This window comes from Lissotriton helveticus, chromosome 7 (genome assembly GCF_964261635.1).
Source record: "Lissotriton helveticus chromosome 7, aLisHel1.1, whole genome shotgun sequence".
Classification (NCBI taxonomy): Eukaryota; Metazoa; Chordata; class Amphibia; order Caudata; family Salamandridae; genus Lissotriton; species Lissotriton helveticus.
In genome coordinates, this window is record NC_136068.1 from 1,219,907,407 (window position 1) to 1,219,926,280 (window position 18,874).

At 39.1% G+C, this 18,874-nt stretch overlaps 1 protein-coding gene across 1 annotated transcript in view; it reads right to left on the reverse strand.

Annotated features, from left to right (window-relative positions):
* ANKFN1 (ankyrin repeat and fibronectin type III domain containing 1) overlaps window positions 1-18,874 on the reverse strand; it is a 1,441,385-nt gene that overhangs the window by 463,247 nt on the left and 959,264 nt on the right. Inside the window, exon 11 of the mRNA XM_078650803.1 lies at window positions 8,972-9,187. Within this exon, the coding sequence (XP_078506929.1) occupies window positions 8,972-9,187 (216 nt within the window). The remainder of the gene's footprint in view (window positions 1-8,971; window positions 9,188-18,874) is intronic.

Genomic DNA, 18,874 nt, shown 5'->3' on the forward strand with positions numbered 1-18,874 from the left:
ATAACTGAGCAAATTGAATGAGGAGGACTGTGCAGTGTTAAGTAGCAGCAAACAAGTAGAAGAAATAGAAGGGATATTGAGTAAATGTGTGAAAGACCCTGATCTGGATGGTTTTTCCAGTGAGATTTATGTGGCATCAAAGAAAGTAATAGTCCCGGTGTAGAAGTCTTCATTTAATCTTAATTTATCGGGGGAAGTTCCAGCCCCTGCTTTATGGCAGGATGCTACTATTAGTCTGATTTTAAGCCGCACAACAGATGTAAACCTTACAGGCCAATATCACTGTTAAACTGTGATGACAAGATTTTTGGTGAAGAGATTGGCTAAGGTAATTGGAAAGTTGGTCCGTAAGGACCAGAGAGGTTTTATCCCTGAAAGATACTTGTATGGGGAACAATGGTTCTAGGCACCTCTAACGATACACTGTTAGCTGTAATATTATTAGATGCTGCAAAGTGTTGGACCACGTTAAGCAGGGATACTAGACCATCTAGAATTGGGGCATACCTTTTGTAGGGTGATAAAGCTATATCCTCAAATACAAAAGGAGGTTGCAGGTTTTGGCCGACCTTCAGCATATATCAAGTGAATAAAGATAACATGGAGATAATGGTGAGTAATCTTAACTGGGAGGGATGTGAGGGAAAGAAGGCTATTAAATACTTACGTATCAATGTGGTTAAGAAGGATCTAGAAACTTTAGCAAAGACAAACCTAAGCAGGATTATTAGAGAGTGTAAGAGCCTGATCCCAATATGGAAATAACTACCCAATACAATTTATGGCTGTGTTAACATGATTCAGATGATGATCCTACCCAAATTCACTTTACTGTTTGACAACGTTCTCTTTGCCTTTGACAAGAAAATGTTGCAGAAGTTTCAGGAGAAGATTAGAAGTTTCATTTGGAGTACCTGAGGGATTAGGATAGCTTGGAAAAAACTCTGAAGGAAACAGCTTAAAGGGGAATTGACTGTATCTGACTTACATTTAGGCTGTTAGGCCTTTCAATTAAAGGATTGCAGAGGACTGATGGGAACATCGGATTGATGTCCGAAAGGGAGAATTTGGAAGAGCCTTGTGGTTATCCTAACAATAATAGTGTTTATATATATACTCAGGTCCCAAATTGCTTTAAAAGAGTTAAGCTTAAGCTCCAGCAAGCGGCTGTCAAGTTATTTAATGATATTAGAACATTCTTGGGTATTTCATATTATGGCCAGTAGGGCTAATATAGCATTTGCCAGGGACTCCGGAGCAATTTGCTGATAAGCTGTGCAGCCCTATTAGAAGAGAGATGATCAAAACCTGGGGAGACCTGCTCTGTGAAGGGAAACAGCTGTCGTTGGAACAATGGGGGAAAGAACATCTGGTCATCAAGGTTTAAGTATATTCAGCTAACTCAGTGGGTTAAGTGACATGTGGAGGTTACGGCGGAAACCTCCTGGATAGAAGAGGTTCTGTATGATATTGGACCCAAACAGAAGAAAATCTCCTTTTCGTATTGGACTATGATGACAGTCGCAGACGGACGGGCAAAACGCTGTATGGAATATGAATTACTGAACGAAGAGATGGATGAGATATTGCTTGCATCTTTGAAATTGTTGTATGCTACGGTGAAATCTGCTCCATTAAGAAGGAACCATCTCTTCCCTCTTTATAGATGCTACTGGACTACTGCAAAGCTCCTGCTGGCAAGAAATGGGAAAGCTGTTAAATTCCATATTTAATGGGGGCCTGTATGCAAGCCCCATTTTGATATTATTTGGAATTGATGAAGGCAGTTTGAGTTGGTAGGTCGTCAGCAGAGTGAAGAGCGCTGTTATTTTCCTCGGTCCTGTTGGCTAGAAGGGAAATCTGCAAAAGATGACTACAAGGGGAGCCTCTGTTAGTGGCTGACAGTTGTTATCTATGTCTGCAGAATGGATAAAGTGATTTCAATCGAAAAAGGGAGCTTCTTTGCAAACATTACAAACTATGGCAGAAGGCAAGAAAAAGAGAAATAGTCTGAGTAATATACCAAGGCTCTCTCAACTAGTAATGGCCATTGAACAAGGCCTGGGAATGAGAGAATGTTTTTTTTTTCTTAAGGAACGCTGCCTGGACATAGGGCATCCATGTGGGAGTTATTTATGTGCTCCCCGAAACCAAAGATGCCAGTTATAGCTGGCCCTAGGGATCCAAGATGTCTTTTTCATGGAGTGATTAGCACTAGCAACTAGACCTGATGGACTTGACCCTAGTGCTAGCCTTCATTGGACTGTGTCCTGATCCCCAAGGTCTTGGGAGCCTTAGTAGAGACCAGGAGGACCTGCTCCTGAAAATCTGAAAAGTCTGGACTTTTTAAACTTCCAAGACGTCCAGAGACCTTGCAGTAATTGTGTCCATTTTCAAGAAGACATCATCAGATACAGCTTCCAGGCTTGCCCCACCACAGCAATTTGAGCTTCATAGAAAGGGCTAAGTTCAAACACAGAAATCTTGACCTCTTGAAGATGTTAAAATTATTTGAGTGACAAGAGAACTTCAGAGGTTCCTTGCCAAATGGCTATCCAACTTCAAGAGGGCTTTGCCACATACAGCCTGCAACCGTGCCCCACTGAAAAAGCTCAACTTCCAAAATGTAGACCAAATTAGAAGGTACAAACTTTGACTGGGACGGCTTACATCTAGGTTCTCCTCTATCACAGTCAGCCTGATGTCAGACCTAGGTCCTGGACAACTGCGAACAGTGATTTCTGATTGCTATTTTACTTTATCTTGGCACTTTTCCCCAAAAACATTTTCTCATCTCCAGTTCCCCTTTTAGATTTAATAATTTTTGTTTGAATTTTCTAATTAAAATGTTCTTTATTTGCAAAAATTGGTAGTGATATGTATATTGTGTTATGTTTGAACTTTTTAACTATTTTAGTACTGCTTAATACTTTACACACTTTTCCTCATGTTAATTTTGTCAGCTCGGTGCCATGATTACCAGGATTAACACCATGTTCATTTATTTAATTTATTTATTCAACCTGAGAAGATTTTGGATTTCTTGCTAAAGGATTCACATCGTCTGCAAACCATTTTGTTACAACATAATTATAATGTTCAAACTATTACAATTGTTTTAATGGCAAATATGTGCTGTTTTTCATCATGGTTGATGTGGGTGGCTTATAGAGCGTGTGCAGTGTGAATTTTTGTATGAAGGGGAAGCATGGCTGCATTTGCATACAGGGATTGTATCAAATAAAGTGTTAGGAGGGGTTATTCATATTTGGACAACAGTTTAATGAATAATTTGGTTTACATTTTTTGTATTGAAATATTTTGACATAAAAAAAAGTGCTTGGATCAATGCATAATATGTTAATTTAGCAGACATGTAGTATCTAACCTTGTCGTTTTATCCCGCCATGCTTTAAACTGTGTTTATGACCAGACTATGGCATTCTCTAAATAAAATTCCATTCTGAAATGTCATAATTGTCAAAGTTAAAAATAGTTCTGAATGACAGTTATTTATCTATACATAAATATTTTAGGGCCAGATGTATCAAGAAACCGTTTTGCGATTCCCTAATTGCAATCCTTGAGATTAGCAATTGGGAAAATCACAAAAAAGGCATTTATGAAATTGTTTTGCACACTTTTGTCAATTCCCAGTGTTTCACAAATGATCTAACTCATGAACATTAATCAGGTACGACGCAATTTGCGACCCATTAGGAATCGCTGAAGTCACAGGGATGGTGGCCTACTGAGGTCAGCAGACCACCATGTCTGTGATTACTTTTAAATAATGCAATGTTTTGTAAAGCAGCCCGTTTTCCTTAAAAAATGATAAGTTTTCCTTTAATTTTTAATGCTTTTACAAACATTCACAAAGGGGAAGGGGTCCCTTTGGGGCCTCTTCCCATTTGTGAATGGGTTACTACCTGCTTGAAGTAGGTGGTAAAACACAAATGGTTTGCCACCACAGTTCGGTCGCAAAACATTCATACATAACGACTAGATCCAGTATTAGGAAGGGACACTCTAAACACTCTTCTTCCTAATACTGAATCACAAATCCAAATTGCAATTCGGTAACAGGTTACAGAATCGCAATGTGGGTTTTTCATCTACAAATCGGCCCATTTGCGACCTCACAAAGGCTTCATACATGTGGCCCTTGGTAGAGGGCTAAGATGCCTGACAATGTGCTCTGGCTGACTTTAGCATTTGCCTATCATGCATACCTGCCATCCCTATACCGTAACCTATTCCTTGTATTTCACCAGTTTCCCACCTCTTTTCCAGTTCATGGATGTGTTCTCTTTTGGGCACTCTCCAGTTTCCATTTATCAGTATTCTTCATTGAGTTGCTGTTTTCTTTGAGCTGAATGGTAGGTATCCTGGTCGATTCTGCTGGCTTGTTAATTCTGCTACTACAACAGTAAATCTACAGTCTCTTTTAGTGGAAGGTATTACAAGTGTATTAATATTTTCTGTTTTTCAACTTTCTATAGTCAATACATAGATAGTACACCTGTTTAGGTTTTGGATTGAACACAATTGGGGCTTCTGCTGAGGATCTGGATAAGCTTATGAATCTTTTTTTTCAAGGTTCTCCCTGAGCTATTATTTTAATGCTTCATCCTCTTTGACTTTGAGTGGATTCAACCACGTGGAATGTCAGCTCTGGGTATCAATTGAACAAGACAATCACACAGACCATAACAAAGTCATTTGTTTGTTCCATTTCGCCCAATGCATCAATATATATGTGTGTAGTCCTCTTGCATGCCCTCATCTTCCAAAGATTTTTCTCTAGTGGTATATAACAAGAGACACCGTTCTCTGGGTCATCTTTTCTTAACCACATGGTTCCTAAGAAGGCAGTCAATGATATCAAATGCGTTCATATCCATTGCACATAATGAAGTTGCCAGTACTAAAGGTTTATGGGGCAAACACACATCTCCAGAAGCAAGGGGATTCCAACAATTCCTTTGATGGCCTCAAGAGTAGAATATAAATGTGCTGTTTTCTTTGAAACTTCATATCTGTGAAGCCTTCTGATGGTCCAGCATCAACTAAGGCTATGATATGCCAAGGCCCTTTCCAGGTGCCTAAGACTACAGACAAATTGAGAAGAGCCTTATCTTATCAAAGTTTTGGCAGAATATTGTGGCTTCCACCATGGCCTGTCTGTTAAGGTCAAGCCTTTTGTCTTTCAACCAGTGTGGGCAAAATCGAATAAAGTGTGGACCATTGCCACAATACAGGCAACAATATAATCATGATTCCCTTATATTCCCTAGTGAGTGTTCTCCTAATGTTACTGATTTTTATAGTTTTTTCCCAGATATTATTTCTCTGCTCCTATGGCCATATTCGAAATCAACAAATATTTTTGATTTGTTTTTCCTTCTACTTTCCAATTTCGTTGCTCGGTGGTGTTTTGTGGGATATGATCGCTTAATGACATCACTGTGGGTGTCAAATCAACAATCAACAATCAGGGAAAGTAAATATTTTGACTCCTCTGCAAGCAGTGATGAAAAAGCTACTGCTGCAGTGTCAACGGTCTGCTCTGCTTCGGTGTAAAGTAGTTGGAATACAATGATATAAGTAACTAACTTCTGTTTTCTTGACCTGAATGTGAGTAATCCAGTATGGATAGTCTGTTTTATTTGATGTTTTCGGAATATGGTTTTCAAATGTTTCCTGAAAGGAAAATTGTTATCTTTAGCTCAGAGCCGAGGGGTGAGGGTCCTGCAGGATTTCTGGATTTGGATTCCTTATGATCTCTTCACCTGTATTAGGTTTTTGAAGGTGGATTTTTTGATAAATGCAGCAGCGATGCAGCTTGCGTAAGGTAAAGTGTTTTATTTATTTAATTTCTTACCTTACTCCTGTCAGTCATATGTTGGACTCCACTACCCTCTACACTACCCCTCCCTCGCCCCGTCCTCCCCACCGCACCGCAGCACTCCCATGGCAAGCCGCCACTGGCTAAATGAATGTCTACCGGAAAGTTTTAGTTGGGATGAAATATTGAACCCGTTGCGAAGATATTTATTCCTGGATTCCACCAGAGGCCAGCGGGGTCCTTTCAAGCTTGGTTTAACATTGTCATGCATACTCTTGAAAACGCATGGGCCCCTGAATAAAGGATGAAACCTTGACAGGGAAATCAACTGTTTTGAAAAACTTTAGCACTGGGCACAGTGCTGATTTACTCTAGGAAGGCATTTAAACTCTAGAAACACAATAACATAATGCACATCATAACAACTGACATAAACAAATATTTTGGTTTTCTTAATCTTCTTTTTGTTTGTTTTAAAGGTAGAAAAATTTATATATATTTATAAATTCAATTCATACATAATTGACTTCAATGCATAGCTAGATATACATTCTAAATGACATTGTGCAAATGAGAACAACATATTGATGTAAATTACGGTATAACCTGAGAAAAGTTTATTGTCAACACAAATTAGATACTCAAATTTATAGAGAATAAGTGGTCAAAAAGTGTAATATTTTCATGATAATCTGTATTGTCATTATACAACTTGACATATGATTAAGGCCGTATATGAAGACACTCATTTATTTTTAAAAAAAGGTTTTATATAGCGCTACTGGACCCAAGAGTATCCGATTGCTTTACAAGGTAGGTTAACACATCAAAAAAAGAAACAAAATCAACATAGTGCAGATTTACTCACATAGGAAAAGGCATTTCAATAGAACGGGAGAAGTAGGAAAAAGTAACTAAGGGATAAATATCAGAAAAGAGGACGGTTGAAAAAGTTAGAGAAAGAAGGGAAGATAAAGAAGGAAAGAGAAAATAACAGAGTGAATTAAGTGACGTTAAGTACCCCAATATTTAGTAAGAAGAAACACCTTGAGTCTTTTTTTGAAGAGAGGGTAGGAGGGGTTGCAGCGAAGATCTTTGGGGGGAGAGTTCCAAATCGTTGGGGCATTGCCTGAGAATGCACAACATTGAGTCTTTTTGCAGTTGAGTAGAGGAGGGATTAAGACAAGGGTGTTGGTGCTCTGTAAAGATCTGGAACAACCTGCTTTTTGTAATTTGTCAGAGAGGTAAGAGTTTTGGTGAAGGGCTTTGTGAGTGATACAAGCAATCTTGTATGTGGATCTGCCTTCTATTGGGAGCCAATTGAGTTTATTGAGGACAGGAGAGATGTGATCAAATCGCTTACAATCAGAGATAAGCCTGGCCGCCAGGTTGAGAACGGATTTAATTGGAGCAAGGTGGACTTTAGGGGTGCCAGCAAGGGTGGCATTGCCATAGTCAATTCTGGATAGTAATTACCAGTGTCTTCATCTACGGCCTTAATCATATGTCACGTTGTATGTTGTCAGTTGTTATGATGTGCATTCTGTTATTGTGTTTCTAGAGTTTATTTGCCTTCCTAGAGTAAATCACCACTGTGCCCGGCGCAAAAGTCTTTCAAAACAGTTAACATTGTCATGCATTCATATATTAAATCACATGAGCTGCTTGATTTGTACTCTTTGCAATGTTCGATGGTTGAAATGGGATCTTTGGCAGTGGTCTTGGTGTTCATAAGATGAATGAGCTGTAAACATGCCTTTACAGTTTGTGTTTATCTTGTCACATTTCCATGTGGTTGAACTCAAAGACAAAGGTCAAATGTCAGGCTATGTCGTCTAACAAATTGCTGCATATTTGGAAACTTGAGTTTACTTTTATTTATCTGACTGCAAAGTGAGAGTGTTTTGCTAGAGTGGCCTAGGTGACAATCTTGCTTGGGTGCCCAAAGTGAAAGGAAAGGCTGTATGCCTTACTCTTGTAACGCACGCGAACTTAAATACCTGTAAATAAACTATAAACATATTTCAAAATATACTAGCAATTAGGAAAGACACATAAAGTACATCTTTTGGCCCATCTAAAGTGTGGAACTAAATATTTTAATAGAATCAAAACAAATCAAGACACTTGACTAGGTGATGCACAAATGATAAATATTTACTGAAACTGGATTTCCACACATTACTGTTTCCGTGCTATACAGTTTGACTAGTAAAACTGCATGTCTATGCAAATTTATTGACCATCTCAACAGAAAATGTGCTGTTTGTAAATGACACTGTGCTAACACACTAGTGCTCCAAAATGCACCAGCAGCTATATACTACACCATTATCTGTGCTGAATGGCGTGGAACATTTGCTACACTTGTTTCTTGTGTGACACCTGCATTTTTCACAATCCATGTGGCTTCAGTGATATACTATTGATGACAGCACATCACTCTGAGAATTGTCCCAACTGCACTGCTGACTAGTGGGTCAGTCAAAAGAAATGACTCGGGCCGACCTCTTTCACGATTACTACTTCATGATTTGCTCCATTCCAACAGAGGAATCTCTCTTTCACCAAGTGGTTCATTTAATTTAGAGACTCTGGTATATGCACATGGTCCTGCACACCAGACTATCTGAATCTGAGACTGTACATGCTATAGATCAAACTGTTGCACTAGACAGAGCAAGCATATTTTGAAGAAAAGAGGGAGGGGTGGGGCACTGCGTTTTGGCAGAGGACAAAGAATGATATCCAATTTGTAGGTGTTGGCTACTGAGTAAAAAAAAACACTAAAGGGCCAGCAATGATACCCTGATGATTGAACAGAGGCCCGCCATCTTTTTAATGAATGATCACGTTTTTTTCTTCAGTAACTTCTATTTCCCTTACAGATTTTAGTGAGAGATATATATGCATACCTCACAACTGGCTAGCATTATTTTTCTCTGCTGTCGTAGAAAAGGCTTCAATTCAATTCAATTAATTTTAAACTACCCTGAAGTATCAAGTTGCTCAACTGAAACTTTTAAATTACTCACTGAAAAATATACAGGTCTTTATAGCGTACAGTATGTGACTAAGCAAATAAAACAAATAATCTCAATCAAATAATTGACAAGGCTGTACCTGGATAGTAATGAGTAAGATGTCGAGTGCAGTCGGTTCCTCTGGAGTTGATAAGGATTTCCTCTGACTCTGCAGCTTCGAAATTTGCATCCACTTGCCATTGAAGAACGAGTAGAGGGTTTCAACTTCCCTGATTGCGACTATGAGGACATTGCCATGCCTGTCCTTGATTGGCTCATAATAAACTCTGCCTAAGTTCTGGGTGCCAAGTAGATTCTGAAAAGGAACAGACCAAGGACACGTGTAAGGATCAGAGAAAGGCACAACTTTACCCCTCCGTTTATGAATTCTCACTTACAAGTCCTGAAAGCAAGATGAATTTGATGAGTTAAGCCATCAGAATCATATATTCGGTGTCATGTGCATTGACCTCACAGAGCAATTCTCACAAAAGGTTAATGGGTTGGAATCATTTGGATTTAATACTGAAAATGTCAATCTGTTGAGCAAAACCATAAGAGCAAGATCTTGCTCAGGTGAGCAGATCTCACCACTGGGATGACATGTCGGCGACTGGTAAGGTTTTATGTGTCAATCTTCAGAATGCAGCGGCAGGGTTTTGATCTGTAGGAGAGAACAAAACACACTCACAAAAGCCTGCTTGCTTCTACACACCTGCCATCAACATAACATACACTGAGGCATCTTTGGAGAATTATATGTTTTGATTTTATGCGGTTTTGTCCAGATACCAACATGACCGTTTAGTATAGAAGAAGAATATCTCAGCTGATTCAAAAGCTTTACTGCACTCTTTTTCAATGCAAAATGTTAAACAAAGTTATAAATATATTTTCTAAACTTATCTGTGTAGCGTAAAAACAATCAAATGAGGAGATGTTTAAAGAAACAAGGAATTAACAAATAATCCCCAAAGTAGCGATTCCTTTAGGAAATTCTTGATCACATTGATTACTAAAGCCACATATTTATCCAAGATCAATGAATTGCAAGATATTAAAGCCAATAGTATATGTATGTAGGCAAACCAATCAATTGCAAGTGAATATGAACCAACTATTTGTTTTTCTTCTTGCTGGAAAATGTGCCTAATCATCAGCTTAAAAAATGAGGTACGAATGAACAGACGTTTTGCCAATAGAAGTGTTCACCAGCAGCAGTTTTGGATGTGAGGACGATTTTCCCTGAGCGTTGCTGTTACTATCTGGCACATGCATCAAAATTGCATTTTGCGATTCCTTAATTGCGAAAAATAAGGAATCGCAATTAAGGAATTGCAAACTGTAATGCATCAAGAAATCGCTATAAAAATAGCGATTTCTTAAAATTCCTTAATTGCGATTCTCTAATTGAGAATCATAATTAAGGAATACTTCCCCAAACATTACTATGGGCCTAGAGGCCCATAGGAATGAATGGAAAGACATTCTTAACTTGCAATTCACCATTAGAAATTCGCAAATTAAGAATGCAATTTCAAGGGTGCAGGGGTGTCCAAAGACCCTGTTGGACCCCTGAAATCTGCTTAGAAGTACATTTTGCACACTCACATGCCCCTAGGGCATGTGTGTGTGTGTAAAATGGAACTTTGAAAAATGCACTTTAGATTCCTTAAATGCAATCGCAATTTAAGAAATTGCAATTTTGCGATTTCCTAAATTGTGAAAAATACAAAAATTTTACTGCATCCAAAAAATGGAAATTGCATTCGCAAACGGCCGAATTTTGCGATTCGCACCATTTGCGAATGCAATTTCCTTTGATGCATGTGCCCATTAGAAACTAACCAAAATCGGTAACCACAGGTAGCAGGTAGGGACTAAGGGGCACATGCATCTACCTATTTAGGAAGTACAAACGGTGCGAATCGGTAAAATCGGCTGTTTGCACTTCCTAAATACGTTTTTGGGATGCATCATACTTTTTTGTGGAAATCGCTATTTTTTGTGATTTCTAAAAATGCGATTGCTTTTAAGGAATCGCAAATATGCGATTCCTTAAAAGCAATGCATGATTGTTTTTCAAATTGCGAATTAGCAATTAGGGGGTGCAATTTACCACGAGGTTGAACCTCGTGGTAATTTGCGAAAAGTTATGGAAATGCTCAAAAATGCATTTTTTAAACTTTCATGTTACAGACACACATGTCCTTAGGACATGTGTGTGTGAAACATGCACTTTAAAATACATTGCAGGAGTGCAGGGGGGAGGGCCCCCCTCTGCACCCTTGCAATGCATCAACAAATTGCGAATTGCAAAAAAAAATGCAAAACGGCATTGATTCCTATGGGCCTATAGGCGCATAGGAATCAATGTAATGCCATTCCTTAATTGCGAATCGCAATTAAGGAATCGCAAATTCCGAAAATTAAGAAATCCTAAAATATTTTAGGATTTGTTGATGCATAGGATTTTGCAATTCGTAAATTGCGATTCCTTATTTTTCAGAAATGCAAAATCCTACAATGATGCATGTTCCCCTAAAAGACCACACCCTGAGCTCCAGGGTCACAGTTGCAACTTTGCTTCTGTGACTCAACACTGAAACCACGAAAACAGCGGGGGTGACGTTTTGAGCGTGGAATTATTATAACAGGAAAGCTAAAGATGATATGAACCACATTCAATAGCATTTCACATAAAGAATAGAGACACCAATAACAATGCAACAACCCGTCAAACACTTCCTTTTCAGTACTTTTGCTCTGCATTAGTACGGTAAGAGCAGCTAACTGACAACTAAATGCAAATTGCACAAAAAACTGGCAATGTCTCTGAGAGCCTTCTAGCTCTCGCGGGGTTTTTTTCACACATCACGTGGCTTTGCAGGTGTTTTCACCCACCATTGCTGGGTTCTGCACAATGAATAACGTCTCGCACTTTCTCGAAGGTCAGAGGTGCAGGCTTCAAAGCCTGTCTCTGTCCGAAATAGCGTGTGGAGTTTCAGCATTGAGTGAAAGCTATGCTTCTAAAAGTAGGATTCGTTCCCAGCTCCAGCAGCCCTCAGAGTACATTTTATTTGGGTAATGGAAAGTCATGTTACCAAGTAGGCCTGTGAGCCTCAATCTTACTTTCCTGAAGAACATCTCTTAATTAATCAGTTCACCCTTTGATAGCCTTCTCTCGCAAGTTACAATGAAATTCATTGTAGGAAACGAACTTTCCTGTTCTAATGTGCTATCTCTTCTACGTGCTAAAATAAAACCCTAGTCCACTAAAATCCCCATAAAAAATATCCTGACATGAAGATGAGAAAATAAAATATTGACTGGGGTGGAGTTAGATTTTAGGAAGCATAATATTCACTACCAAGTCTTGTTGCTGCAATACATTTAATAATGTATATTTTGTCACGAGTATATTAGTAGCATTTGGATTTCATCATAGAAAAACAGAAGCATTTATTACAAATCACAAACAAATTCCCATGTTTCTGTTTTATGTGAAAAAATCTTATTATTTGTTTTTACTGGTGAAATGCATGACAATACAGTGTGAATGAGAGCAATCTTATTAAAATAATATTTAATTGAACATGTTAAAGTAAAATAGGACATTGCAATTTATTTACAAACGATCTCTACTTGAAAGAATATAACAACCTTTCTAAAAAGAGTAATTCGGAATTTGGTGTTTTAAAGAGATCGAGGTAGGCACTATAACATTATACTATTAGAAAATTCAGACTTGATAGATGCAGTCCTTCTGGCAGCAATTAAATATAGCACAGAGTTGGTTTTCTTTACCCAAAAGCAATGGAGAGTATACATATTTAATGGGGAATCTTTTATAGAGTACATTATCCAGAAAGCACATCCACAAGCCAATGTCTCGGCTTGGCACATGGTCCTTGAGCAGACTCCATAAGTGAAAAACCTTGCAGCTGTTACCCACTGTTACCCACAGTATTGAAACTCTCCAGGTTGTCACTTATTGCTTTGTCCTGGATATTTCTTATGCTTCCGGTGCCCCTGTTTCTTCATTTCAGCATTTCCTTCAGCCTGTACTTTCCCCCTCTTCCAGTTTTGCATAGAACCTTCTTAGTTCCGCCACAAGTCTATTTCTCCTTTTTTGCACAAGTACCTACTTTAATTCTAGTGCCACTTTTCTTCTTATACTTGCTTGCCAGTCATTTCATCCACTCACTCTTTTTTTTATGCTGCTTCCACTCAACGCTATATATGCACTTCAGTTCAACACTGTACTGGACATTCATCACTCCACTTTCTGGATCTTTTGCCATCCCTGCCATTTCTGCAACAAACTTCCATCTCCCTCATCAACCATGCAAGTGGCTTGTCAGAAAGGCAATCTTAATTACTGTATTTGGACTACCATATTTGAGACTTGCTGAAATCAGAAGCCTCTCTTGGTCTTAGAGTGAGGGTCACTCTTCCCTTCCATCAGATGCTATGCACACATTGAAACTTAATAGACAAATACTTTCATAATCATTGGCCATCGATTAATCTTAATGTTATAAAATTAAAAGTTTACAATATTAATAAATCATAGTCAAAACATATATTACTGTTCCACATAACATGTTTCCAAATATTTCTCAAGCCAATGCCAAGCCTGAATTTAGCCATATATTCTAACTTGACAGAGTAGGACTTTTCTTAAAAAAATATATTTCTGAGTGGCTTTTAAAAGAACATCAGCTGTTTTGGAAATATGTTCCTGATATTAGAAACAGTGGCCAAAGGGGGGACGTGGCTAGCATCTGCACAAGATGGCAGGTCTCTGCTGAGTTCCAGAGAGCCTGCCGCATAGCACTGCTCAAAAAACAGCTGTGTGAGTCTTTCTGTTCTATCAACAAAGCGGGCTATGGGGCCCTCTGGAGTGTGTAAGGATGGTGTCCATGCTACAACAGTTTCGCTAACCTTGACACTACTAGGGAAATCTGTAGCCCCAGACAATAGCAGAACCCTAAGATCACAAGGAGAAAGATGGAAAGGCAGTCTTAGAAGATCTAAACAGAAACCTCTGTTCCCTGATTTCCCCGTCAAAGAAAAACAAGGTAACTCTACCACCCTTGAGAGAATCCTGAAAAAGCAAAATGATGTCCATGATATTGCGCAAAGCACAAAGACAAATACAGACCTATTACATGCAGGTATCAGAAGGGAGCTTAAAGAACTCAACCTCAGAATGCCGATGGTAGAATCAGTATGGTGGAAGATCATATTACAGCACAATCTAAAAACCTGCTTAAAAATGACTCAATTTTTACCGCATCCCTGAGCTAGATCATAATTGGTGAAGCGACATTACCGTGTTCGGCATTCCATGTAGGGTTCTGAGGATAAGGCTTCCTAGTGGTCACCTTCCTGGAATCCTGGATCACAGCAATACTCGACATAACCTTCACAAATGACTTTAAACTCAATCCCCACTTTCAAACCAAATAACACTACTACTCCCCAAGTGTTCATCTTCAAATGTTTACACTATCAACACTTTGACCATATCTTAGCTCATAAGTAGAAAGTCAAATCACTCTCATGGTGTGGTCCAAAATCTCCATTTCCCAAGACTTCACCAGGGACACTGTCACTAGAAGGAAATGTTTTTTGGCACTTAGGAGGACGCTGTAGGAAAGAGTAATACAATATTATTTTGATGGACCATCTGAGTTTAAAATAATTTACAAAGGCCAAACTCACTTTTTCTCAGAGCCCGCTGATCTGTAAGTGTTCTTGAACAATATCTTTCAATCAAGTATGGATGGTTCACACATTAACACCGGCTAGTGCTCCCCTCAGCTCCAAGTCATATCATTTGACTTAACTAAGGATTACTACCAGTGCTGTTTAAAATCATTTACAAAGGCCAAACTCACTTTTTCTCAGAGCCTGCTGATCTGTAAGTGTTCTTGAACAATATCTTTGACTTAACTAAGGATTACTACCAGTGTTTTTCGGTGCTCCTCAAACTCCAAGAGCAATCTCAGCACTTCAATTGTTAAATTTTTTACATTGAATTCTTCTCATGCTCTTGTTGAATAAAGTCAATCTATGGTAATATTATTGGTCAAACCACTTTTAGTAATCCTGATTGTCTTCTTTGAACTGATTGTTAATCATATCTGTAGGCATTACTGTAGGATTTGCTGAGGTGTTACCACAATTTAGACTCATTGTATGTGGTGTTTTTACTCCTCCGAGCATGACGCAGCCTATCGCACCCCACATTATTTATGTATCTTTTCCATAGGCCTTGCGGTGCAGCTATCGTCTACTGACGGGACTATGAGATGTTTGACAACCTTCCCACTCGCAATCATCATGTTCAGTATAGATGCTCAGATCTCACTTACCTCACTTTTCTCATCAAACCCAGCTCTTCAGTCTGTTGACAATCTGTGCTGTTTTTAAACAATATGGAGTCTAACATGTTTCCCTTTGCAGGCAACTTACCTATTTTCGAAGGATTTGGCATCACAAGGATTAATATGTACCCTGAGTGTAAGATTTGCCCCATGTTTCTTGCTTATGTTCAACATGTTTGTTGGTTGTTTCTGTCAAGGTATACTCACACTGCTGCCTAACACATAATTCCTACTCCTAGTGTATCATATTAAAGGGTGGAGCCTCGCCGGAATAGGTGATCATGCACTTCCTCAGTTGATTATATGGCCCTATAACTTACATCCGTTTCAAGTGTTATCATGTGTGTGATGCATTTGTATATCCATATTAATCCTTATGGGTGTTGGTTAAATGCAGTGGGTCTTTTCTCTTATCAGAATCCTACATTTTACAAGTTTCACAACAACTATATAATCCGATGAGGGGAACCCGTGCCCTCTTGCTACATATGCAGCCCCCCCAGCCTGATTTTTGTTTCTCACCTTCTAATGGCATATTCTCCTTCCTTTAGGGAAGTGCTTCAGTTTGATGCCGTTATATTTTAGTTTTCTTTGTTCTTTCTGTGCGGTTCTCCCTCATTCATTTCTCCTGAGCCATGTGATACATCTCATTCTACTCAAGACCTTCAAGATAGATTGCTCTCTCCTACATCTCACACTGCAAACTGGTTTCTACCGTAACTACAGACAAGCACACTTCAATCCTGAAAGTTATCTTTCACAACACCAAAGGCCTTAATCAACTGGTGCAGCACATGAAATCTTCTGAATATTGATAATCCCTTAATCGCGATCTGGTTTTCCTCCAAGAAACTAGGATTGGCTATGCGTACTGGCTGGGTGTCTGATCTATCATGCATGGCACCAATCTTGAAAAAGTCTGGTGTGATCACCTTAATTGCACGTAACTCTGGCCTACCAATTATTAGCACAGAGCAAGATGACAATGGTAGATGACTGATCACTTGGCTTTAAGGCTGCAAAACGGAACAACATGCTGTAAGTATGTATGCCACCACAATGGATGACTCGCATTTCCGGTCCACATTGGTGGCATAATTAGCATTGTTGCCGAGGTTGAAATCTTTGTAGGTGGCGATTTCAAACTACCAATGGACATCACCTCGGACAGAAACTCTGCCTTTAGATACAGAGTCCCCAAGGCCCATAAAGCAATGCATACCCAGTGCTCCTCTCATGGCCTAGCAAATGTGTGGAGACTCCACAACCCGGCAGGTAATGACTTTACTTTCTTTCCCCTCCGCACAACAGTTTCTCAGGAATTGATAATATATAGGGAGACTCCTCTTTCCTGCAAGACACTTAATCCTCATTCATTGAGTCTATCACAATCTCGGACCATGCTGCCAGTACGATCTCACTGTGGCTCCCTGCAGCTTCTCTGGATACTCCTTAAATATACTTTGCCAGCCCCTGTGTTGGGGACTCAAATTTTCAATGGCAATTGCAATTAATCAAATACTTAGGTGTTTAATTTAGCAAAGATTTATTAGAATCCACAGCACACAATTAATAACAAATTATTGAACAAAATTAAAGATCTTTTGTCAACATGGTCCCCTAAGCGTATATCATCTAAGGGTTTCAATTTCCTAGTTAGCATGCCACCTATTCTCCTTTAATAGTGCTTAATTTTTATCATTAATAAGATAACATCTACATTTCTATGGTGCTAGAAGAAACCCAGAATCAGTTTAAAAAAATAAGGACTAATTCTAAAGAGGGCGCATTTAGTCTACTGAACTGATTATCAAACAGCATTCCTGGCAGCACAGGACGCATAATGGTTTTAAGACAAACCCATTAAATACCCGCCTGGCTTAAAGTTGAACCACATATTAGTCATGTATTTTACCTAGAAGCCATTTTGACCATGTCTCACCATTTTTCCTTCATGCTAACAACATTTTTAAAGACGCAATCCTAACCTTATTATCAGTGGACAAGGCTTTCACCTCTAATTTAAGGAAATCTTTTTCCATTTCATTATGGAATAATAAGAAACTTCAACCTGCAGTTTCTTCCATGATTGGCTGAAAGTGGGCTAGCAGAGGCATCTCTACAGTAGCTGGTAGCCTTAACCTATGCTGCGCTCTAAGTGAAGCATGGGCTTTCCAGTCTAGATTTCCATTATTTCTAAAATATCAAAGTGAAGCTTTCAAAACTAGGACCCTCCCTGAAAACAACTTTATTTTCCTCCCTCAAACAACTAGAAAGCAGGGGGCCATGTAGCGTCCAAGATGTATAAATTATGAGGAAGCCATGCTCCCAATCAACACACAGACTTGCAGACCAAGTCGTCATTATATTTGTCTTCTAATGGTATTCCACCCATTCAAGCTCAGACCTGGGGAAAAATCTGCCCACTTTCACTCCGAAACTAAGTCATTCCTTTGCTCATACAAACAAACTTTTTGCATCACACTTCTTATATTGGACCCCTGAGAGACTTCAAATTATAGCTAATTGACATCGACATCTGTTGGTTACGTGAATCACCATATGGAGACCCAGAACATATGTTCTACGCATGTGCATGTTTGACATCCTTTTGGGAAGATGTCTCGTCACAATTGAGTACTATCTTTTTTGTTTGGCAGCGATTATGCTTGACACATGTACAGCAGTACCCCCAATTGACCTCCAGGATTCAGATCTCGCTCTTCTCGACGTACTGATCACCATTGCGCTAAAGCCATCCTCATAGTTTGAAAATACGTTAACAACATATCCTACCACACATGGTGTGCATGGGTCACCAATTTCAGGAGCATGCACACTTCCCAACCAAAGTGCTCCAGCAACCCCATTACTTCATAACCCACAAACGGAGAGCAATAGATGCTTTCAACCAAAATGGGTAGAAGGATTGTAAGATTCCTCATATTCTGTTATACCCCTCTGGTGTAGGGCTCGACACAACATGTTCCATAAGGTTTTCCATGGCTATTTTTTCTCCATTTCCTCATTTCTTCCCTTCCTCTCATGTTCTCCTCTGCCCCTTAATCTCTATCTCCCTCTGGCCCTTGCTCAAGCCTAGTCTTCTCATTACTCTGTGCCCTCGTCCTTTCTTGTATGACCTTAGTTAAGGAGCGCATTGGATTTTAGATAATTGCGTTCGTTACAGTCCCTGCTTCGGATTCATGTAAATTTACATTCAACCGTGCCATTCTGCATTAATATCACTGGAAACCATGGGGCAGATTTATGAAGGCCTTGCGCCGCCGGTGCGTCACTTTTTCCCATGTTAAAAGTGACGCACCGGCGGCGCAAGGCCTTCATAAATCTGCCCCCATGTCTCTTCGGCACCCTACTGCATCAGACAGTGTCATTTTTAGTTGATATGTCCTCTTGTATTGTTTCTAAAATTCTCAATAACATTTTTAGAAATAAAAAAAAATAGTATCAAAAGAGAGTACAAAGATCACAATAAGAGCACATGGAATTATAACTCTTCCCATGATTTTTCCAATCTGCATAAAATTATCTTTCTAGTAGATGTTAAGCCACAGATAACTCCAAATCGTGTGCTTCGAGTGCTAGATACA